This window comes from Haliaeetus albicilla, chromosome 8 (genome assembly GCF_947461875.1).
Source record: "Haliaeetus albicilla chromosome 8, bHalAlb1.1, whole genome shotgun sequence".
In the NCBI taxonomy this organism is placed as follows: Eukaryota; Metazoa; Chordata; class Aves; order Accipitriformes; family Accipitridae; genus Haliaeetus; species Haliaeetus albicilla.
The window spans coordinates 6,938,481-6,963,539 of NC_091490.1; the positions used below are offsets into that span (position 1 = coordinate 6,938,481).

Sequence of the window (25,059 nt, forward strand, 5' to 3'; positions counted from 1 at the left end):
CTACAGGACAGGTCAAACCCTCCAGTCCGCATTGCCACATATCTATGGATAGTCCGTGAATTGCAAAACCCCACTTGACATGGAGTGGATCTGTCGGGTGTATTGGCCCTAAGGCCTGATATACCCCAGCCTCAAAAATTAACAACTGTAAGGCTTCTTTGTGGATGGGGGTCCAGTCCAAGTAGCGCTTCTGCATGTTAAATCATAGAGGGGGCAGGCTATGATAGAAAAATTGGGAATGTGTTTCCTCCAAAATACTAGCAAGCCTAGGGCATGTTGCAGTTTCTTCTTATTTTCAGGCATTTTTACCTGCTCAAGGATAGTTAAAGCTTCAGGAGGAATACACACCGTTCCTCCCCTCCACCAGATACCCAGGAAATTTACCTCGGAAGATGGGAGTTGTACTTTTTCGGCTGGAATTTGGAGCCCTAAATTTTCTAGGTGGGTGATTACCTCTGTCTGGGTCTGCCCCACCGTGGTGGCATCAGGGCAACCAATCAGTACTTCATCAATATATTGATATACTTTAACCCCCTCTCCAGGAGTAATTTGGGCCAGTTCTTGTGCCAGCACATAGTGAGTAATGGTTGGCGACTGGCAATATCCCTGGGGGAGACACGTAAAAGTGAACTGCACACCTTCCCATGTAAAGGCAAAACGATCTCTGTGTGCTTCCTGCAAGGGGACCATAAAAAAGCATATCTTTCATGTCAATGGTTGCCAAAATTTGGTGGGCTTACTCCTGTATGGTCACAATCAATTCAGCTATGTTAGGCACTGCAGCTGTCAAGGGGCCTGTGTTGGCATCCAGATGCCAGTAGTCAATTGTCAGCTACCACTTTTCATTGGGTTTACAGACTGGCCACACTGGGGAATTATAAGGTGAGTGTGCGGGGACTATTGTCCCTTCCTCTTGTAGTTCAGCTATCATTGAGGAGATCTCTTCTCTTGTTCCCCAGGGGAGGGCGCAGAGTTTTACATTAACAAATTTGGAGGGGAGAGGTGCAGGCACTTGCTGTAAAAGTCTCATAGAGGCAGCAGGGAGCCCAAATTTCCACTCCCTTCCTTTTGAATCCACCCAGGCTCATTCCTTTAATAGATCAAGTCCCAAAATATTCATGAGGAAAGTTCCCAAAATCATGATAGCCTCTACTGCAGTTTCATTTCCAGGTAACCAGCATTTAACCCAAACTGTTGGCTGTGGCTTAGAGTTCCAAAAACATCTGTAACCCAAATCTGTTTTTTATTGGCAGTTATGCCATTGCAATCAGCAACATCCGCTCAGAGCGCTGAGACTTGAGTGCCAGTGTCCATTAAAATGTAACTGGGGTTTTAAAAGGGCCAAGGGGAAAGGTAATCAACAAGTCTCCCTTACTATTTTCTGCAAGCCTTCTTAGGTGGACCCACTGGGCGTCCCCCAGCTCACTAATTGGGGACAGCACGTCCAGTTTCCTGACTCAAGATCAATCAAGTCCTTTTCAGGGGCAGTAGGTGTTTGAGGGACAGTTACTGCCATCTTGTTAGATTTTGGTTCCACCCCACCTTTCCCCCAGGAGCGCTGCTCCGTCCTGAGGGGTAATCTCCTCTGCTCTTTCCATGCTTGAATAAGTTTCTCTAGGGCTATGGTGGGTAGGCCATCCCTTAAGCCCCAGGGAACCCCCTTCTCAATTCCTTCAGCTCACAACAGATTTCTTCTTGAGTGTAGATTTCAGGGCGGGGGGGGTGTCTCCCCTTGTTCTATTCCATGCACAGAGGGTTTAGATTTACCCGTTCCCCCTGTGAGGCCCATCCTTCAGCCATACTTAATCAACTCTTGTGCCACTTCCCCCCAGGTCATAGCTCCCCCCTGCTGGTTCCATCTTCCTCTCCTTGGGGCTAATGCGTCCCGCAAACGGTCCTGGAGTTGGACCGCATACAGTTTTAGAGAGTCGGGCAAGCCCCAGATCAGGGGAGTCATCCTGTCGGGGTTGGCATTTAATAGCATGGGGGAGGGTTGTTGAGGTACTAAATGCCTGCCATGCATCAAGTGGAGACAAGCAGTCTTTTGCAGACTTTCTGTTCAGTGGTTTATAGTTGGGGTCTCAATACGCATTAGGTCTCCTTGTTCCATGGGATCTAACCCCCCTGCCCAATATGCAGCTCGTTGGGTTAAGGAACACGGTCCTCTCGGGTCGTCAGAGGTCAAAAACAGCCTGAGCCCCCAATAACCCTGTCCCTCATCTTCTGACAATAAAACCCGGTCTCTGCCGGTCAATGATACCCTCCATACATATTCAGTCTTGGTTTCTTGAGCTAGTCTAGTATACTCTTCCTGGATTTTTGATAGTTCGGTCACTGAATACGGTACCATTTAGATGGTGATTTGCAGGGCTCCTCCCGCCTGACTGTTACCAGTAGTCTCGGTCTTAATTAGAGGTCTCAACATTGCCTCCTCGTTTTTGGGGTAAAAACTTTCTCAGCTCATCTCTAACTCCTTTGTTGGATACAAGGGTCTAGTGGCCAATTTTGCCAGACTTGTAAATCCCGGTTCACTAGCCAGGATAGAGTTAAGATCCATTTAGTCACAGTTTCTTGTTCATCCTCCTCTGGTTCAGACCGTAAGATTTTTGTCTCGGTCCAGGGCATCTGACAGAGCTGTGTGGAGTCACTGAGTGGTGTTATGCTCAGCAGCTAATTGGCTTTGCAAAATTCCAATTTGCTCTTGCAAGGACTTGACTGTTTTGGTAACATCACGTTCCTCGGCCAATTGATCCTGTAGAACTTCTACCTGATCTTGCAAGGATCTGATTGTCTCCCCTTCTGCTTGCCCAGTCAAGTCTCTATCCTTCTGGGCTGCAGTCAGTGCTGCCCCTAATACTGCACACACTATAGCTTTTCCTTTACCTGACCACAACCCCTGCTCCTTCACAAGGTTAGTGATACAACTTGCCACTACTTCTGGATTATGACAATTATCGTGGGTCCAGACCACTCCCGGTGGAATAGGACACGCCTCATACTCCTTCAATTTCTCAAGAATCAGGGAGCAGTCAAGCACCGACATTTCCCAGGCAGTCGTGGCTTGCTAACGCTTGAACCTCTCCCAGCTTATACCTGAGGGGTCACTTCCCTGTTCTCCCTGTCCATGTTCGTCAGATGGAGAATCGGTATCCCTTAGGACCTTCCAACACAGAGGGGATCCTGTCCATGACACCAATTTAATGTCACGACCCAATCAGAAGAGGAGGGTGAGTGACTCGGATTCGCAAATCCCCAGCAGTGTGGTCCGTACACAAACATTTATTAGATTCCCACAGTGATTAATATATGTCTTAAGCTAGTTTTTCCAATACTTGGTTAGGTATACAACAAATTATGGCAAGCAGTAAGGTATGCATTGTGTTACTTAACAACTCTAAGAGAAAAGAGAAGGGGGGCGGATGGGGGGGGGGGGAGGGGAGAAAGAGATCACTGGTCCTGGTTCCAGTGTCGGTCCAGCCAATGGGGGGCCTCTGGTTCATAAGAGTGCTCTTCGGAGGATTCCCTCCCCAGTGGCACCTATCTTCCCCCTTTATTGTTCACCTCATCAGTACAACCCGTCCTACTGGCACAGTGGCAGTTTTGTTTCAAGTTCTGCCCCTGCCACCCCCAGGTGACATGTAGCATGATTCGGATTGAGACACAAGCGCTATAGTTACATAAGTTTAGCGTGATCTCCATAATCTTCATTAGCATATGCAAGGGTGTCAACTTTAATATGCATTTCACAGGTAACGAGGCAAAGGTCATTCATCAGACACAATGGCCCCGAAAACAGAGTGCTAACAAGCTTCACAAGTTGCACCAGAGCAGAACCGTCCTGTCTCCACAGGGCTTCCTCCTCCAGCCCCATCCCGTGCTATTCCTCCCGCATGGGTCAAGTGTCAGCCTTATCAGTTCATTGAGCGCAAGGCCTGCGTTATCCAGACTCCACATTATCCAGCCCGTGACTATGGTTTCATTTCAGGGTACTTGCCAGTGTTTGAGACGTTTCTTGGAAAGGCTTGGAGGGCCTCTGCCCCCCTCCCCCCTTCTCTTTACCAAGTTTTGTCTCTCCCCATTGTTGATGCTTCCCTCAAGCTGCTTCTCTCAATCTTTGTTTCGTCTCCTACAAATGTCTTTATCTGTTTCCATTATCTTTATAGGTGTTAGTATTATCCCTCTACGTCAAGAGCAATAAAAAGGCCTCTAAAACAATAACAAAAAATCCTTTTAAAGTATATAAATGCTACACCAAAAAGCTTCTCAATAAGATGAAAGAAATGTGAAGGTTTGAGGAGACTGAAGAGTCGCAAGGTTTTGGGTTGGGGTTTCTGACTTTGTTGGTTTTGTTTTGTTTAACTACTACCAGTCTTGCAATCCCCAAACTGGTTCCTTCCTCCCAGATGCTTTCACTCCTGAGATGCCCTCATATTTTCTCAGTTAGATCTCTACTAGAAATCAAGGGGAGGGTTATTTTTTAAAAAGATGTGGAAATAGAGTGAGTTGTTAGAAAGGCTTTCAGTTCTTGGAGCAGCTTCATGTTGAGAAGTTAAAGGTCAATGAAACAATAAGAATACCAATACTCAGTCGCTGTCTTCTACTGACACTTCATTTTGAGACAGATAATGCAATTCACTCCCCTAAGGAAAGATACCAGAGTAGAATCTCTTTGAGCTCTTGCACAGCGAATAAAACATGAAAAAAAAAATCTACATGAATCTAAATGGTGTATCAGGCTAGCACAGCCAAGATATTCAAGTTTCTATAACCCAAATAAAACAAAGATATAATCATGTGCAGGCACCTCTGATATACTAGACTGCATGACAACGTACCCAGTTGGAGCTGCGTTCACTTGGGACAGGTGAAGTTAAGAGGGAAAAAAAAAGAGAAAAAAATGCAAGAAAAAAAAGAACCTCAGCTTCAGCAGAAATAATGCAGTTTTAATGGACCATGGAATATCAGGTACCCACTAAGAAGATGACCTTTTCTCCAGTGCTGAAATAACAAAGCCATAGAACACAAATGGTGATAAACCAACTTCAACTCTACAAAATCAATTTATGTGAGAATAAAAGAACAAAAGACATGACCTTTTCTTTACTATTAAATAAACCAAATCCATTCTCCTGAAGTCTTCTTTTTGAACATAATTTATTGCCTGACCTTTTTTTATTCCACTGCAGGATGCAAAGTGATTGGGCAAGCATTTAAGCTCTTTTGTTCTTCCTAAATCAGAGTTTTGTGCCACCATAGAGGAGAAAACGTGCACACCTTTCCTAACCTCAACACAGGAGCTTCTGTAGGTACCGTCAGAGATCTGTAGCATCTCCCTCAAAGTTGAGTCAAAGACCACACAGGCTAGCAAGCCACAAAGGCTGGTGCTGAAATAAGAATGGGTATTTGGGCTAGGGGCCCAGAGGCCAAAAGCAGGGAAGGCTGGGATATGACCGGCCATCCAAACCAGCCCTGTATCTCCTCAGGGTCCTAAAACACACAAGTATCAGTTCACAGCCTGTACAATGAAGATCATTAAAAGTAAAGTATGTTTATGGGATATTATATCTCTTATGTCAACATTGAGATACTGGACCTAATACTGATACCATTCTGTATGCTATTCTCAAAGAATCAGAAGCACAAAGTATATTTCCTGAAATTATCCTTTTCTGTGGTATTACCACAAGATGAGGTCTTGATCACTTATTGGATTCTCTATACAAAAGTGTTTTATAAACAGCATGAAATAAAAATATAATGTAAATTAATAATAATTACATAATTAATGTAATGATAGTCTAAGCATCATTTTACCTGTAATTTTTCTCTTGTGGGGACACTGCGTAAGTAATGTTCAACAGATGGATGTTGCTGACAGGGATAACTGCAAAATAGGTTTATTCATTGAAAATAGAAATGTGTTATTATTTCCAATCCTTTTAATCCCAAGAGCCATCTGTGGGCAAGATATTTTATTCAATGTAGGAAAAAACATATGCATATGCACAAATACATAAAAATTTATGCATTAATTCATTAAGCTGCTATCCACCACTCTGCTAAACCGTTGTCAATAAGGTACTGCTTATGCACCATCCTCACGGTTTAACAGGGTAGACTTATAGTCAAAGTAATCCTGACTGACTAGAAATCAAGAATAATTTTCTGAGAGAGAGTCAAATCACTTTACTATGAGATCTACACGCAGAGAAATAACTCCCTCGCTTCTGGAAGGGGATTAGTTATTACAATCAGTATCACCATTTTCATCTCGGTTTGGGTTTCCATCCTCCTGTTTTCTTTTTTATCACTGAAAAATTGCCAGTGACATGAAACAGAACCAATCTGATAGCTCCTAGGGGCAGTAGAGCAGTTATGCACAACAAAATAATACTCTTGGAAAAGATGACCAAGAACCCTTGAGATCAGGGAAAGTGGGCAGGAGAATAGCAGAACTTAGAATTGTATCTCCTAGCTATAAAATAATAGTGCTCAAAACCCGGAATCTGAAACTATATGCCCCCATGCAGTATGGAACAGTCTTTTGCCAAAAAAATGTAGAGAAGGTGGAGAGAATAAATACTGGGATTTAATACTGGTATTTATATAAATACAGATGAAGGATAAAAAGCATTAGTGAGCAAAGATGCACAAGAGGGCCTGTGACACTGCTAATTTCAGGGTCCACCTATCTATTGCTTCTAATAGCTATGAGACCCCTGAACAAAAGTCGCAGGGTACTGTGAAAGGGTACATTTACTGATAAAGCAGTCTTTTTCCGATAAAGAAGAAAAAGGTTGCCATGGCAACTCTGAATGAATTCAGCACATCACCTGCCCATAAAGTCTATCTGCAAGGGCTGTCTTGAAAGTTGAGGGTTTGCCTGCTTCTTGCTAGGGTTCCCTGAAAATTATATGAAGGTTTTACAAATAAGGATTGTACAGGAAACGGATGGTACTTTTGCATCCACCAGATCAGACTGTCAAAGGTACAATTATCTATGTAAAAAGAAAGCAATGTATTTTTCTTGACCTAAGTTTTCAAATGGCTGTAGAGATTGGAAAATCTGATGCATGCAGGGGACAAGTAAGGCCTGGCAGTTTTCTGTGAGAAGACAGGCCAGGCCAGAGGTCTCTACCTTTTTGCTAATGAAGCCTTATGTTTGGATCTCCTGATCTGCTAGACTAGCTTCCTTCTTTATAGAATAAGGGAAAAGCAAAGAACTAAATATTAGAATCAAAGGTCTTGGAAGAACATGAGTTGTTTAGAGGAGATGACAAGCATGAGAAAAAAGGAAATGCAAAAACAATTACAGCGTATGCAGAAACACAGGTTAAAATGTTAGAAAGAAATAAAATTCAATTCAGCTTCTTGTCAAAGCATAACAGAGAATATGAGGTCCACTCAGAGCAGCATAAGCATGTCTCTAAAGGTAAAATTTTAAAGTTTCTGTTATATATGCACTGCCCCAGGTCTCTCACCTCTGTAAATTTTGTGAAATTCTGGTGTGTCAACAGGCTCTGGCAGATGATCAAAACTTGGATTTGGTAAACCACTTCAAATAAAAGAAAAAAAAAAATTAGCACAATGTTTACTGAAGACAAAGCAAGGCCACACGGAAGCAAGTAAAAGTTGCTTAGTAGCCCAGGTCTGAAGTATCATCTTGAGCAGCTCAACAAAACTAAGAGGTCCTTTCAAGTGACATGGACCAGAACCTGGACATTCCAATTAAAGAGCTAAAATGTTCAACAAACTTTTGATTACTTCCACAGACATACAGCCCTTTTGTAGACATAACCCACTCCTACAGGAAGGTCACGGACTAAAGGTTAAATAAATACCTTGGCTTCCTGCCACTTGGAGAACCTTCAAACAGTTTGGCAGATCTGTTTTAACAAAATCAGCTTCCACAGAAATACATGAAAAGAATACTGCACGTGGCTAATTTCTAAATGAAGAGCTTGAAACATGCAGTGACATAAGACACCTCTTTCTTATGTAATACCAACATTTTGGGGGAACTACTTAGAGGACAATTCACAAAGGCTAACTTCAGTCAAGATGTGCCAGATTCCTTCTGCATCTCAGAAGAAACCACTGGAGACAAGCTTCCCCATATCAGCCCTCATAAATATCTCTGTAAAACTTTAAAGTGAGAATTAACACACACCTATATTTAAATAAGTGCAAATAATATTTTGTGTAAGTTGAAGCCACAGTCCTACCATGAAAAAAAACTCAATTTAAGTAAGTAATATTTCTTTTCTTAAATTATTTGTGGAAATAAACTATAATGAGGTGGATTCATCTGTACTGCGCCTCTGTTACTCTTCAAGGCTAGCAGTTCTAATATGCCGGACTACACACCAACTTTTAGCATTGCCAAACCAAACAGGTTAGAACCAGACAGACTAGTATGGGGCCTGAATTTTCAAATGAGAAAGTAAATTACATGAGAAACTTGCATTTGCCACAAAAACAATCTATAGAAAAAGCAGAGAATCAAAATCAATCAAAATCAAAAAGCTTCATTAAAATTCACAAAAAGATTGACATGAGAGATAGCTGATCTTGTCTGAGGACAGGGGGGTGAACATGGCAACTATGACATTCCCTTCCAGTCCTGTTTTCTATTAATTTCCATTAATCTTTCTCCTTTTCAGACACTCATTTATACATCTGAGTCTATGCCAGGCTTAGGATTTTTTTTCTTCTAATACAGGTGTCAACACATCACATTTTTGTTTACTCAGTCATCTTCAGCAAGTATTGTCTTGAAAGCAAGAATGTGGGTTTGCAAAGCATGTCTTTCAGTCAACAGCTGGTAACAGCAGCATAGCACAGCAGGGAAAACCTTACCTCAGAGTAGTAACTTGGCACCAAAACGGTAGATGTTACTTCTTAACAGAGTTATATTTTTAACCAAGTAGATAAAACTTATCCATATCACAATTTCAATATATAAAATGGGATGTCTTTTCAAAATAGCATATTACAATGCACAGCTTGGTATTAACACAGAAACTCACAGTCAGTTTGTCTCTAATAGCCACAATGGACTGCCAACTCACCTATGTTTTGATACTAATTACCTTTCACACAATGCAGAGGCATAGAAATTAACATTCTTCAAAACTAGAATATAATTCTCTTCCCAGCAACGGAAGAAGTAACACAGGTATAAGTAACACAGGATCTACATGCAAAGTCAAGATTCACACCATGGAACACATTAAATGCTGTCAAATATATTTTAAAGAAACACTTTATGAATTTATTAACTTCCAAAGATTATGTTGCCTTAACGTAGTCAGTGAAAGTAGTTTCTTTGATATGGGAATCAATAAGAATTAAAGCCTCTGTAGATACAAGGAAAAGCAATTGCATAAAATTCCTCATGTTTAGAACATAGTTTCACAAGTTACAGACATGGAAGATATCAGAAAAGAACCTGACTTATTTAGCATCTGTGAAAAAAATTCTGTCATTCAATTCTCCAAACTGTTCAACATTTCTAGTGAAGAGAAGAAAATAGCAGAAATACAACTATTTCAATGGCATAAGCAGGTTTTCAGAAAAACACAAACAATTCACAAATCTTGCAACCTTAAAACTAAGTTAAATTAGGGATCCAAACCAGGTTGATTTATTAGAGCTTTCCACCAGCTTTTACTAACATGAGAAAAAAACCCCAAACAAATAGAAATATTCAGAGCATGTTTATCTGATTTCTCCTGTTTCGCCAAGTCCCATAGATACCTGCTCCCCACAGGTCAGAAGTGAAAATCATGTAAATTTTGCTCCTCTTAAAACAACAACAACAAAACACAAAAACCTTATAAACCGGTATCAGTATCAAGATTTGATATGCACATTGTTATACTACAGTCCTTCTATCATATCTAAAACAATAATGCTAAAAATGTGTATTTATAGATACTTTCTTCAGACAGAACAATTACTGTTTGTATAAGCTTTTAAGCAGAATGAAAAGAACTACAATCCACACATTTCTGTCTTTCACAAACACGACCTTAAGCCAATGCATTCAAGCATAGCATGCTTTTTGATTATAAATGTGTCAAGATAACCCAAACAACACTGTGGCAGCAATACACTATCTATTGTAATGCCATCAAACATGACATTTATTTGAAGAAGACAAAAAAACTAACACACACATAGCAAAAAACATTTTTATCTCACCCAGAATATGCATTCATCATAAAATATGTTAGAATTAGTATACAGAACTCAAAGACAGTTGACACCTCCCAGATGAATTTAAATGCCGGTTCTCAGGATAACTCATATTCCAGTTTGCTTTTCCCTCCAACACAGTAATTTAAACAACAATGCATTAAGCACTGATATTCCTGAAAAGCCTTACAAAAAAAACTTACACAATTACAGTAGAGTCATTCTCTCACAAAAAAAACCTCTGAACTTGAAGTCAAACCAGACAGTACTTAAGAGGAACATACAAAGTTTATACTTGGTATTACCTTTAGACTGGACAATCAAGTTTATATAATAAGCAGGGTAATAGTTCCACCAAAAATCCTTCAATCTGGTATAAATATGAATGTTACTTTTTTTAGGCTCATATTTTAATTTCTTTGCACTACCTATAAATGTTAAGAAAGCGATGGGTTAGCTATTTCTGTATCAGTAGGACTCCTTTACTGACGGGCCAACTTTTAGATATTTTATAGAATGGAAATACATAAAGAATGCAGAATGCAACTGTGAATATTCAAGCCCAAAGATATGAAAAACAATTAATAATTTCTCACATTTATATAGTTATTACCAAGAGTCTGCCTAAACCCAGGAAACTATGGCCAAGAAATCAGTAATTTTTAAGCACCTACATTAATTATAAACAGCCCTTTGAGCTTCCAAAAGAACACTCTTTTCTTGAATGAATACACTTTGGATACTATCTATAGCCAGTTAAATTGTGACAGGACTGGAGAAAAACTCAAAGATTTTACCAGAAAGGTGCCCTAAGTGACAGAATGACAGACAGGTAGGTTTATTGTGATGGGAAACATATGGGGACCTTTGATTCAATACCCCAAGCTACTAAGCCCAGCAGGACAGGCAGGACAGACATGACTTTGTCCCAGTCATTTAGACAGAACTCACCCCAGAAAAACTTTCTCATCAGGCCCCCAGGTCTGGCAAGGCTTCCTAGTGGTAGCTCCCATCTGCTTCCATCAGAGGGTTTTGCTAGCTGGTACTCTGTTAGTTTTAAAGAATTAGAACTGTATTAAGCGATCAGTTTCAAGACAATATTTCTATAAAAGGACAATACTACTTAAACACAGATTCACTCTGTACACAGAGTGGCACTGAAAGTGCTTCTTACTGGATAGACAGAACAGCAATGAACCGCATCAGCTTCCTATAAGTGCTAGAAGTGGACAGACAGTAACAGAATAAGGTGATATAACCACATTAGATCTTTTTTACAGAAAGAAGAAATGGCATAAAAAGACATGTAAGTGTTTGATCCTTAAACCCTGTGAGAGACTGCAGCTCCAGTTTACTTTTAACAGGAAAAAAGGATTCCCGACATTTCCTGCAAAACACTGAGCGTCTTCTTATGCATACACTCAGGACTAATATGCAGAACAGTCTAAGTACTGAATTTTTTTTCATTCACAGAAGTTGAGGTCTTTCTCACCATAACTCCTCTAGCAGTAATATGGCACCCAGAGAGACTGAACATTAGGAAGCTGTAAACCAGAGGAGTCTGTGAGGCTTACGGAAAGTCATTTAATTGGATTAGTGTAACATCAGTCTTTGTTAAAACACGACTGAGTGTAGTATGCGAATATCTTTCACATGTGCCAGTCACTTAACCATGAGAAGCTAAGCTGAATTAAACTAGACATAAATCCAGGCAAAGTGCATATACTAACTTCCTCATGCAGGCCAGCTTTCCATTACAGTTCTGACTTTGCCTCCTAGCATCTGAGCTGTGAACAGAAGAGACTCATGTGTGTTCTGAAGTCCACTGTATCTTCCAGTCAAACCCAGCCAGATTTAATACTTCCAGTATTCCTAACCTTAATGTAAATGCAAGAAGAAAAGTGATTTAACATTTATTTTAAAATTTACTCTTAAACCTCTCTTCATATAGTGAAACTTAAAAAAAAAAAAAAAAAACCTTTACAGTTTCTGTAGTGAACATCTTTAACCTAATGTTATTTCAGTTCACCAAACTTCTGTCTTGTTTCATTAACACCTTCTGAGGTGCTTCTGTGGAGTTTACTTCAAAATGAACCATAATTCTGATTTGCTAATAGAAAAAACTCTAACTTCAAAAGATGTCTTCACTTTTCTAATGACATCTGGCAGAACTCTGGAGAAGTTCTATTAACTTCTAACTACAGGTAAGGATTAAATTTACTCCAAGTAAGCACAGTACAACATAGCATGTCACGTGTCACATCACACAGAACAATCAAACTCCAATACAAATGCAATGAGAGCACTGCCATATTAGACTTAAGAAAAAGTGCTCTAGTTCATCATGTAGCTGAGTTGTACATATTTAGTTTTTAATCTTTACTCATAAGTAGATTTCTCCACACGACTAATCATTGTCCCTCAATATCCTCCAATTCCCTTGGGAAAAGAACGTTAAGAAAAGCTGTCTAACTGAGGCAGAGGAGAAGGAGCCTGACCTATTACCACACAGTGAATGACACTAAGAGTCCATTATCTGTTCAAGAGTGAGCCTTAAATATTTCACCTCCCTCTACCTATGTTTTTATTTCCTTCCCTCACTCTTGGTGAGTCTATAATAAATTATTCTTTCTTTTCTGTGTGCCCAATGAATAGTAACTTTAGGCCCAAGCAAATAGTAATTTAAGTTAAACGAGACAAAGATCCAATTTCTTTGCTCCATTATTTTAATCCAATGAAGTACTAAAATAGATTCAAAGTAGCTATTTAACTGTAATTTATGAGTGCCTAGATTTAAGCATTCATATTTTTCCAGAAAATTACTGTATTGCCTCTCACTGCAATAATTTGTCTGAAAAGAAATCAACCACCAATCCCAACATTTTTTGGTTTTGACTGTACTAGTGAAAGCTCAGAGCTCCTACATAGTCAGAAGAGGAAGCTAGACCACAAAACATACAGGGCTCCTGAAAAACAAACTAGAGCCAAACCTGACCTATCAATGGGGGGTTTAGTCAGTTTACGTATGAACGATGCCCAGATGCAGACACCTAGGGCTTTCCCCCGCACAGAATTAACTGAGATCAAAAGGTTTGATTATTTATGCGAAACCATACCAAAGACTACATTATTTCCATGGACAGATTAGATCTGGAAGCAGTTCAGCTATTTCCACTCAGTTTGTAATAGTAAATATTGCCAGGCTTAACCTTGCTGTAACCCTAAAATAAGCAGAGGGAGCTTCATTAATCCTGCACTAACTGCCTACACCTGGGATGTGCCGCAGCACCACCTAAATGAAATCAAGTTCATCAGTGTAAAATCCATTTTCAATACTAACACAGTACAAAATATCCTCCTCCATTCAGTGTCCTCAATAAAAAGCGTCCCTTCTAGCGATCAGCACAAGAGATACCACATTTCTAAATTTTTCTTTCAGAAGGGAATATTTTACAAAAGGGCATGTCTCTGGTTATTTCCTTTCTCTCAGCAGTTCTCCAAAGAGCAAAAAGGCAGATGCTACCACCAGTCCCTTTACTCTCGAACTTCAGGCCACCAGCCTGAGGTAACTTCACAGGGTAACTCAACAAACCAGTACCAGTGAGAAGGAGGCACAGGGGTGCACTGGCTGTGTGGGGGCCAAACCCAGCCCAGGGAACAGCTCGGCTGGGTTACTGCCTTTGTCCGAGGGAGGCACAAAACTGCTTCAAATTCTAACGCCCTAACGCTGAATGTTACCACCTGGACTCATAATAAAAGGCTAGCTGCACCTCATTTTTCTTTCGTTACTACTACGTCTAAATATTACAAGAAGTAACGAGTGAATAATGTTCATTTTCCGCCTAGAAAAAAGTCACAAGTTTTTGGGCAAGGCATGCAGCATGTCCTTCGCTGACTGAATCGAGTGGTCCTGACAGACAAGTCAATGCTTGTGTGGACTCCGGTCCGTTCTGTGTTTCAGCGACGGCACCCAAGCCATCGCCACCACAGCTGAGGTGTGGTGAAAGGGCGGTGATAATCAAGCACCGGTCTAACTTTTTTTTTTCTGTCAAACACTGCAAATATCACTACGAGAAAACAGCTCGTACCCCTGGGGAGCCACCCGCAGAAGGCCCGAGCCTTTGCCCTGGGGAAGGCGGCCGGCGCAGGGGTGAAGGGGGGTGGGGAGGCGGCGCCCCTCACCTGTACCGGTCGCCGATGTCCGTGCCGCCCCGCTTGAGTTTTGGCTGAGGGCCTGCCCTTCTCCCGCCGCGGACAGAGGGAGCGGGGGCCCGGCTGCAGCCACCGGCGCCCGCCAGGGGGCGGCCGCAACCGCCGCCGTCGCTGCTCCGGCGGGCGGGCGGGCGGCGCTGCCGCCCCAACGGAGCGGGGAGGGAGGGAGCAAGCTCCGCCCCGCCGTGACGCGCTTCGCCCGCGCCGCCGCGTTGCACGCCGGGACGTCGGCGGCGGGACCATGGCGAGCGATTTCTACCTCCGCTACTACGTGGGGCACAAGGGCAAGTTCGGCCACGAGTTCCTCGAGTTCGAGTTCCGACCCGACGGTGAGGGGCAGGGGAGTGGGCGGCGGCACCGGGCGGGGACCGCGCTCTCCGCTCCCGGGAGGGAGGACGCGGGGCCGGGCCGGGGGTTTAACGTCCCTCCTTGTCTTCGCCAGGGAAGCTGCGTTACGCCAACAACAGCAACTACAAGAACGACGTCATGATCCGAAAAGAGGTAAGGGAGGGGGGGCAACCGGTGGGTTCCTAACGGGGCGGGGGTGCGCCCCGTGGCCTCGGAGATGGGCGAAGCAGAGCGGTCGTGGACCGGTGGGTAGCGCCGGGGGGTCGTTTTCTGACGCCGGCGATGTCGTTCGTAGGCGTACGTGCACAAGAGCGTGATGGAGGAGCTGAAGAGAATAATCGACGACAGCGAAATCACAAAAGAAGACGATGCGCTGTGGCCTCCTCCCGACAGAGTTGGTCGACAGGTCAGTGTACGGCGTCTTTTCTGGTTGCTGCTTTAATTTTTACACTAGAAGCATAGCTGAACTTTTATTTTCGAGTCGGTAGTATTTCTAGCCAAGAGGGAAACAAATGCTGTTCTAAAACCTGAGCGGCACCTAAATGGCAATTTAGTCTTGAGAGTTAATAATGAGTCACAGACCTGCTGCATTCACTACCTTTGTAATAAAAATGGAAAAGCCATCATCTCGGTACTTAAGGATTTCTGTAACTAATACCATAAAGCAGCAGTTTGACTTCCTGTGGTCTTTCATCTTTCAGGAGCTTGAAATAGTAATCGGTGACGAGCATATCTCCTTTACGACGTCAAAAATCGGTTCACTCATTGATGTAAACCAATCCAAGTACGTGCTCTGCTTTTTTATGTTGCTGTTGTTTTTATGTAACAAACTATATTAGAACTTGCTGATCACTAGGTACTTGTATTTCCTATTGTTTCAGAAGTACAGATCAGTTCCTGGGGGCACAGGTGCTCTGCGTTCCAGCGTAATGTACCAAATGTTTTTGGACAGTGGCATTACGCGCTATATATTCAAATTCACTGAGCAGCTAACCTTACTGTAGGAACCCCTGTTAGGCGTATTCAGAGTCTGAACTGAACTGTCATTGGCCTGTCCACACCAATGTCTCTGGAAGAACCAAGATTTCTGTATTTCACCTAAGCTGAAAAGACTGGGTATCATGTTTTTTAAATCCAAAGTGATGTTACTACTTGCTTTCATGATAAAAATGCATATTTTGTTAAGACTTTAAATGTGCAAACTTGGGAATACAGAATGTTTTATCAATCAACGTAGAATGAAACAAATCTGTTAACGTCTAAGATGAAAAGTCTCCCTATAGGCTTTAGAAGTTTTTTTAGTAGGTTAGTTCTGTAAACTGCTCTCTTAGAACATCAATCTAACTTTTTTTTTTTCCCTTCCTTCTGTTGTGTGCTGCAGGGATCCAGAAGGCTTGAGAGTGTTCTACTACCTGGTCCAGGACCTTAAGTGTCTAGTCTTCAGTCTTATTGGACTACACTTCAAGATTAAGCCAATTTAAATCAAACTCAAGTTTGCATTGTGATGTCTGTGTGGGCTGGGGTGGGTGGGCACGGGATGCTGTTTGAATTCCTCACTATTTCTGGCCTAAAGCTTTTATGTATGTTAGAAATTTTTTTTACAAACTGTCAGTGACTGTCTTAATAAAATGGTGAAATCTGTATTTTTAATTTATAAGTTCTGGTGAGAAACTGACTTCCTAACACTTCTTTTATCACAGTATATTCAGGGTATGTTACCTCACTTGTATCACACAAAGCTGTATTTCATCTCTCTCTCTATGCAGCAGTAGAAAATAGAATTAAGTGTGGCTCTGTGAAATGAAACACTTGCCAGCTGTCAAGATAAAACTTTTGTTCCTATCCCAAGTTGGATATTCTGTTAGCCAGCTCAAATATGCAAAATAACTGAGGCCCAGACTCTGCATACGATAACCAGTTCTAGCAAAAACACGTGTCAACTGCATAACAACCTGCTCCTGTGATTACCTGTTTGCCTTCGGAGCAGAAGTAGACAACAGGCCACCCGGGAGCCACCCAGCATCTTCACCGATACTCCCATCCAGCTTTGGAAAAACTGAAATTAAAAGCAGCGTAGAGTGTATTTAGTTACGTTCTAGACTAGCAGAGCTGTTGTGCAGAATTGATTAAGCAACTTAGAGGACCAAAGATGTCTCAACTTCAAAGTGGTCATTTTTGTAAAGCACTGTGGGAGACCCCCCACAGTGGCCCGAGGGTCCCCGCAGGCTCCGAGGGTGTTCCCCACGGCAGCTCTGCCAAACTGCACCCTTGCTTTCTCTAGCACCTCTTTCTGTTTTTCCTAAATAAGCGGCCGCTGCGATTAAAAAAAGATTGTGGTTAAGTGCCTTTTTAAAACGTCTAACCCCTGTTACCCGAGCCAGCACCTCCTTCTTTCCCTCCTCTCCCCACAGGCACCCTCTGCCCTTCCCTCCTGCACCCTCCCCACACGCCTGCCCCGCTTCCCCACCACCCCCGTTCCGTTTTCATCCCCTGAAGCGGCCGCCCCGCTCCCCGGGGCCCAGCCCGCCGCGCCTCCCGCCCGGGGCCGCTCCGGCGGACGGCGGGGCGGTGACAGGCCGCGCCGGCGGGCGCCATCTTGGCCGAGGGCAGCTTCGGCTTCACGTCGGCTTCAGCCCGGCAGAGAGCACCGGCAGGCGGCCGCCGGCTTGGCTGAGGGCACGGACGCAACGGGGTGGAGGGCGGGAAGAAAAAAAAACCAAAAACACAACAAAAAAACCCAGAACTAAAACCACGCAGGAGCGGCTTGAAGCCCGCAGCTGCTCCCGCGAGAGGCGGGACGGGGTTGAGGGGGGGCCGTCAGGCCGAGCTGCCGGGCACCCTGCGAGGCCATGGGGGTAGGTAGGAGCCGCGACCCGGCCGCACTGAAGCGAGCCGAGCCGAACCGAGCCGAGCTGACGGCCTCTCTCGCTGCCTCTTGCCTTGCAGAGGATCGGGCTGCAGCTCCGCGCCACGCTGGAGAACATCACCCGGCTGCGGGCCGAGGGGGAGGACTTCCGCTGGTACCTCAAGGTGCGGCGGGCGGGGGCGGCGGCCGCGGGGTCGTGGGGAGCCGGGAAAGGCCGTGCCCGGTGTTCGGAGCCCGTTAGACTGCCCAGCGGGGCAGCCGGCGGCGAAGGCCGGTGGTGGTGAATGTCGCATCACTCGGCTTAAGCAGCGGTTGTGGGGGTTTTTTTCCACACAGTGCGAGCCGGCTGCTAGCGGAGCAACGAATGGGATGGTGTAAGTATATGGATAGGTGTGCGTTAGTACATGCATGACGCTATACGTTCGCCATAAGGAAGAGTCTGAAGTTCACAGTGTTGCTCAGTGCCTCCATTGGTGAGGTGGTTGGTAGTCCAACATCCAGTGGCAGGTAACCCAGGTGAACGGCGAGATGCGCTATTCCCATCTTCCGTCTCGTGACCGTGCTTTGTAACGCGTTTTCCACCCAACGCGCCGAAGGGCAGACCCTCTGCAGCGGGCATACCTGCCAGGTCGAGTCAGCTCGCGGGCCTGGCAGGATAGATGGCAGCCCATACCTGCCTCCGGCTCCTCTCAGCTGGGAGGCAGCGAGGATTGTGAATCTGGAGGGCTCACATCAGCTCCTTTGGCTTTTTAATCCCCAATTATTGTCAGCTTTAAACTCTCTGGTTTATGTTTGTTTTTCAGCTGAAATGTGGGAACTGTGGTGAAGTTTCTGAAAAATGGCAGTATCTGCGATTGATGGTACGTTTCCCTGTTGTAACCTGCATCAGAACAAAAATGAGAAAACAAACCTGTCTCTTACATGCAAGGGATATTACCATCAGGGATGTGACAACTTACACGTTAGATGAGGTAGTATTTTAATAGCTAAATGCATTCAGGAAATGCTGTCATATTCCATATTAAAAAAAAAAAATTGGCGACTGTTAATTGAAACATGCCATTGGAATGGTGACTGTTGGTGACCAAGTATTTACGTCTGCTTTGAAAAGCCGCCTTTCTGTAAAAATATGATTTGAAAACAAATTTTTAAGTGATGTCAGAATAAGGTTGTGCTTATAGCATATTTCTCTGATGCTGATTGAATCTTTTTGGAGAAGTTTAGGTAATTCAAGGTGAGTTAAGGATGCTAAATTAGTATTTGGAAACTGGAAAAGCAGGATAAAATTTGTCAGGGATAAGAGAAGGTCCTGTTCTTAGGAATAATCATCCCTTTGCATACTACTGAGTGTTAAGAGTGTATTTTGAGGAATTAATGGAACATACCTATATGGACAAGACATAACTATCCATTATTCACTGTTTTAAGTCTAGAACACAACTATTCTTTGCTAATCACAGCTTTCTGAATTATAGATTCCTTTAGTTTTAAAAAAAAAAAGCCTTCTCACTGCAATATTTTTAAAAAGTTAAAAGACCATTGTTATAAAAACTACTTTACCATTGCAGAGGTTTCCAGTGGCTCAGCTAGAGTGCAGTTAAAAATGAGGTCTCTATTGTCGTGGTTTTTAGGACAGTGCTCCCCTGAAAGGAGGCAGAGGAAGCGCCACTATGGTGCAGAAATGCAAGCTGTGCTCCAGGGAGAACTCCATAGGTATGTGCTTAGAAATTTAAGAGGCATCATCCATTTTACACTTTTTCTTCTAAGTTTATTTTTTAGTCCCCATTTTTGCTTGACACTGTTTGTAAAGAGGATTCACCAGGGATTTTTTTCCTTGTACACTGGTGCTCAAGTTCACAAACAGGTACATACTTGTCATCATGCTCATGAAGGAGACAGCAAAGCCTCCTGGTGACTTCAGGTTTCTGCATGAACAAAACTCATATCTGTAATGTCATTTTACAAAAGCGTGCTTTTTTTTTTTTTTTTTGCATTGGTAGGGTAACAAAATGGTGTAATGTAAACTTCTAAGAAGAACTGAGAAAAACTGAATTCTACCTTTTGAGGGCCAGCTGCAGGAACTGCTTGGTTACTTTGTTTCTTTTACTTTGTCTAAGGAAATTTCTTTGAAGTAAGCAGCTGGTGCTTGATTTGTGCTGAATAAAATTGAAGACATAATGCCACTCACTTTTACACTTGATGTTTTTTTTTTTTTTAGATATTTTAAGTCAGACAATCAAGCCTTACAATGTAAGTTTGTTTTCTCTTTTATATAACAAGATAAATAAACATTAATAATATTTTGAGGTTTTGCTTTATCATCACATTCCTCTTTCAAGAATACAAAAAGCTGATATTCTCCCCTGACAGAAAATTGTCTCTTGTAGACTCCTGCACAGTGTCTCAAGTGTAGAGTAATCTGGTACATTTCATAAGCAAATGACAAAACTGTATCACTCAAATTAGAAGTGATTACATAATACCCGTATTAGTTTCCTTTTGAAGGCTTCCTTGTGGCAGACCAAGAAATTCTAGTTAATTACCACCTATTAAATGAGCCCTAGGATTTTGCTGTCACTTGGGACATCAGAGTCGATAGTACTGCCTTTAAAGCAATTCATCCTAGACTAATGCTTGTCACTGTCTTTCTCTATTAGATGAAAACTAATGGTATTCTGACTCAATTATAGGCTGAAGACAGCGAAAAATTCAAAACGATAGTGGAGTTTGAATGCCGAGGTCTGGAACCGGTTGACTTTCAACCACAGGCAAGTTCTTATTTATGATTTGTTCCTCAGTTTTTAAGAGTACTTCTTATAGAATCTAGAGTAATAAAATACACACTGTTTGAAATGGTACTGTTCTTCCTGGAACGTCCTAGACCTCCCCAGTTTTCCATCCTCTTCACAGTTCTTTCTTTTACTTCACTTGACTCAAAAAAACCCCAAAACAAAACAAAAAAAAAGCAGCAACCCACAAGTAGCTAACACTAACAACTCCGGTATTCTTTGTGCCAGTAAAATCTAAAATGAAACAGGCTTGGACTCATATTCAAATTGCCTTACAGGTGGCTCAGCACTGCTCATTTAAATTCATTCGAAAGGTCTTCATTGCTCAGGTTATTGCAGAAGAGAGTCCTTCCCGAAGAGGAATTGCGAAACTGCATAATTAGCCACATTCAGGAAAGCACCATTTTGCTTTTTGGTATGTTAGAGAGAAATTAGTATTGGCATTTTCCCATTTGAAACTTGATTAGACAAAGACTGAAGAGCGACAGCACTTAAAGACTGTTGCAAAGCACACTTCAAGGTTCAGAGTTAAAGGATTTCTTCAGGGCCAAGCTAGTCTTCAGTGATTCATTTGCTTGTGCATGGTCATGCTGTATGCAAGCTAACTCCCTGCTATATTTAACCTATTATTCCAGTCGGATTAGGTGTAAATAGATTGACAAATATAAACCTGTCTTATCCTTCCCTCAGACTGTGACATTGTGCTAAGAAACAGACCAAAAAAGCTGATCCTACAAAGAATTTGGTATAAATAAAATCACCACTACAGTGTGCTGCAGGAAGTCTTCTTTTACTTATTTATTTAAGCAAAGCCCATCTTTTTGAGGACAGAATGGTTATTGGTTTATTCTTGTTTGAAAGCTTTGTAGCCAGACCTAGGAACTTGCACTTAATGAAAAATCTATGAGAAGACTACAAAATGTAGATGTTTATAGCTCTGCATTCTAGCCATCGATTTTATTTTTATCTGCAGAACAAAGACATCACAGCTGTAATAAAGCTTTTAATTTAATATTATTAAAGTGTGGTCTATGCACTCTGTTGGACAGTACACTTGAATCCCTGTGCAGATATTTCAGTGAATTTTCTGATGCCTAAACCAGTAAATATAGAGACTTCTGCAGTTCCAAACAATTCTATAAACTGCTTTATATTTGACATGATCCAAGCTAGCCTGGCTTCTCCACAACCTTAGGTCTGGCTTTTGATTAGCACCAAACAGGACTGGCCATAGCATTACTGTATTTTCTTTGTGGTTTTTGATGGACCTAATGCAACCACACCTGAAGTCAATTTAGAGTGGCTTAATACTTTCATGTCTTTTTAAAATTTATAGTAGTTTTCTCAAAAAAATCATTTGAGTCTGAAAGAGGAGAAAGTATCCTTTGATTCTCTGATATAAACCCTCTTCCTACCTAGTAGCAGCAACAAATTCAAACTAGGTACTTGCGTGTTCTAATAATGGGCAAAGACAACTTTTCTCCCCCCAATTACTTATCTTTCTTGTTTAATGTGCTTAAGTAGATACATCTACTGCAAATCTGATGCGTAATTTTTGGTTTTACTAGAGGATAGTTCAGCTCCTTTCCTGTCCTTGTCCCTCAAGTGAATGCCTCAGCTAAAAAATTGAGATTTCTTTATGCAATTTCTCTTAAGCCTTCTTAAGCTTCTTTGCTTTGTGGCACAATAGTTTCATTGGTAACAAAAGTGTGACAATTCACTGCGTTGTAAAGTCAGTAGGCATTTTTGCTTTTTCGGCGCGTGTATGCTTTAGCTGTTGGTCCTTCGCTAGTCAGCAGAGGGCAGACAAGTCACCGCCCGTCCCAGCTCCCTTCTGCAGAGATTAAGCGAGTCTCTGCTCTGACGCCAAACCTGTAAGAATGCAAGTCCCGCTGAGTGTCTAGTACAGAAGCTTGTAATTCCAGTCACATGGCGTCTTGTTCCTTGGCGGGCTGGTAAATATCTCTAGGTGGCAAAAGCAGGGCTTCTTTTATTTTTCTAGTGTTTGTTCTATACTGCAGCTCTGCGGTTTTGTCCCATGATGCTGATCTTCCTCTCCACCCCAAGCAGTTCCCTTGAGATGGGCTTCTGACAATTATATAAAGGCCATATTCACACTGTGCCTTGCAGATAGCTCTTCTGTTGTTACGTCTGCCACACTCCATGGTTTATTTAACTCCCAAGTGCTTAACCTTCCATTCAAATCCCAAAATACTTCAAAATCATGTGGCTTACTTCATACATTCTTACACAGTTAAATGTCTGACTGGCACTAGTGGGGATTTCTTTATCAAAAATGCAAGTGTAGATCCCTTGCAGAAAACCAGGAAGAAGCTACCTTTGCTTTTTAGCCACTTCTTAATAAAATTCTGTAGTTAGAAATGGCAGTGTAAGAAACCTTCCTGTATGCTACAGAGGTGGCTGAGATTCTTAAATTTACTTTTAAAACTAATAAAACTTAATTTACAGCTTGATAACTGTGAACCCTAAAATGAGAGAGCTGTTGCTATAGAATATAAAACAGAACACCTTGTTCTTGTGCTATGCCCCACTGTTTCCTTCCTAGTGCTATGCTTTCCTTCAGCTCTTTAGAAACAGCAAGTGAAGAACTCTCCCCTTTGAAATGTTTGAGTATACAAATCTGTTCAGTCAGCCAGCTGATCTTCCTTTCATGTAAAGCTTGCTAGTCACTTCTGTACCTAAATCCAATACAGGCTGCTCCTTCTCGAGAGTGTCTTGGATTCTGATGATATTTAAGCCAAAACTATTAACTCTCTTCCACACTTTCTTTCTATTGTTTTCTTGCAGTCTAAGTTTATTATGAAGCTCTTTTATACATAATGCCTGTATGGATTCTGAACACAAAGTAAAGCTATTAGTAGTTAGATACTGCTACATAAACTCTGAAACTCAGGTTTAACTTTATCTAGAATATTTGGAAATACCTTTTTGGCAGGAAAAACAGAGGAGCAGTGTTCCCTCACTTTACTGTATGGTTGCTTAGATTGAATTTTCCCAATTGACAAGCAGCGTCACAACCTTATACTGACCCTTAACGAGGAAGAACTTGACCATTCTTTCTACCTAATTTAGAAGAAATACAATAAAAGTTTGTGCTGAGTTACTTTCTTTAAATATGTTTCAGTGATCATACTTATTATTTTCTTGGTACAACTTATTCTTGAAAACTTACTGCAAATGTGTTTGCAGGCAGGGTTTGCCGCTGAAGGTGCAGAATCTGGCACACCCTTCAATGACATAAACTTGTTAGAAAAGGTATGTTGTCTGAGTTTCATTAGTAAATCTAATTATCTAGCTTTCTTTCTCTAAGTCACTAGTCCAAAATACACACCCTACACATGCAAGAGGCTAGTTTTGCTCTTTCATGTAGGCACAGGAAGGTCATAGCTGGAGAGAGAAATTAAATCAACTATGAACAACCAGCATTACTAACAGCATCATTTTAGAAGTACATATTTGATAGCTTAGCAGCTGACAAAGACAGAAATGAAACTTTTCTTTAAGTCACCCAGGAATCCCAGAGAGCAAACACCTGGAATACTAAACGGCTGGGGTTATTCAGAGTGGTGAACTGATTTTTCTAGGAAGATGCCTGCACTTTTTCCTGTGAGCAAAGATATTAAAAAGTAATATAAAGACACTGTCCTTCAAAGCTCAGGATAATGACTCCAGCATTGCAGATCTTCCTTGGCTGTGAGCAAGAATCTCAAGGTCAAATCTGTTCTCTGGTATCCTACTTGGCAGGGATCTGTGTGTCTGCTTACCCACCTGACTAGGGTATTGTATATGATAGATAATCCTTTCATCTGCCATGGTTGCGGTCTTGTCCACTACAGGCTGTGGACTACATATGAAAAAAAAGAAATCATTGTTAAAATAAAAACGCTGAGACTGAAGCTCATTTGATTTCAGGTCAGTGCTCTTGCTTCTCTCAGCTATCAGAACTTAGCTTAGTGACTGTGCTTTCTTTCTACAGAAATCTAAGACCCAAATTTTGAGTAAGGCTTAGTTGCAGTTTGAATTCCAGTCTGTGTTTTAGACACATTTGCATTCTATCCTGTGACTAATACTGTGAAATCTTATTTCCTATAGGATTGGAATGACTATGATGAAAAAACAAAGGAATCTGTTGGAATCTATGAAGTTACCCACAAATTTGTAAAATGCTAAAGTTCATACCCCTAATAAATCCTGACATGCTTATTGATGAAGGAGCTGTAACCATCAGAGACGCAATTTCCTTGGAGTTACTTTTCACATGGCTGTACTTCAGAAATGGAAACCTAAGTTGTACTTACTGTCCCCAGCATGCCCTAATAAAATATTTCCCACAGAGCACTTTGAGATGGCCTCAGTACAAACTGAAAATAGTATATACGCTTGACTGAACTGTGCCATTTTCTTAAGGTTGTCTTTTTTGGGGAATGGTTGTGGTGGACTGTAACTTAACTATTGTATCAACACTAACTATTTACACAACTTACAGCCTTAAAGTTTTTATAGCCTGTGACCAAGAAGTACCCACATTTGATTCTCTAACATGAGCAAATAAGGTCTTTTCACTCACCACTCCTATCATCAGGAAATGGCTATGACTATTAGTAAAGGGACTGTGTTAACTGT

At 41.9% G+C, this 25,059-nt stretch overlaps 2 protein-coding genes across 3 annotated transcripts; both read left to right on the forward strand.

The window, feature by feature from the left end:
• Positions 1–14,579: 14,579 nt before the first annotated feature.
• On the forward strand, positions 14,580–16,403 carry MAGOH (mago homolog, exon junction complex subunit). Its single transcript, XM_069788718.1, has 5 exons — positions 14,580–14,741; positions 14,855–14,913; positions 15,056–15,166; positions 15,462–15,544; positions 16,142–16,403. Exons 1-5 carry the CDS (start codon positions 14,654–14,656, stop codon positions 16,239–16,241), a joined length of 441 nt encoding a protein of 146 aa, XP_069644819.1. The 5' UTR covers positions 14,580–14,653; the 3' UTR covers positions 16,242–16,403.
• An 874-nt stretch (positions 16,404–17,277) lies between these two features.
• On the forward strand, positions 17,278–24,772 carry CZIB (CXXC motif containing zinc binding protein). Of its 2 annotated transcripts, XM_069788716.1 has the most exons (8): positions 17,310–17,615; positions 17,707–17,790; positions 18,430–18,486; positions 19,258–19,339; positions 19,845–19,876; positions 20,317–20,398; positions 23,630–23,691; positions 24,529–24,772. In XM_069788716.1, the coding sequence occupies exons 1-8, from the start codon at positions 17,610–17,612 to the stop codon at positions 24,604–24,606; spliced, it is 483 nt and encodes a 160-aa protein (XP_069644817.1). In that variant the 5' UTR covers positions 17,310–17,609; the 3' UTR covers positions 24,607–24,772. The 2 variants fall into 2 exon arrangements, with proteins under 2 accessions (XP_069644818.1, XP_069644817.1); XM_069788717.1 differs by lacking the exon at positions 23,630–23,691 and having other exon boundaries at positions 17,278–17,615; positions 20,317–20,394.
• The last annotated feature ends 287 nt before the right edge of the window (positions 24,773–25,059 follow it).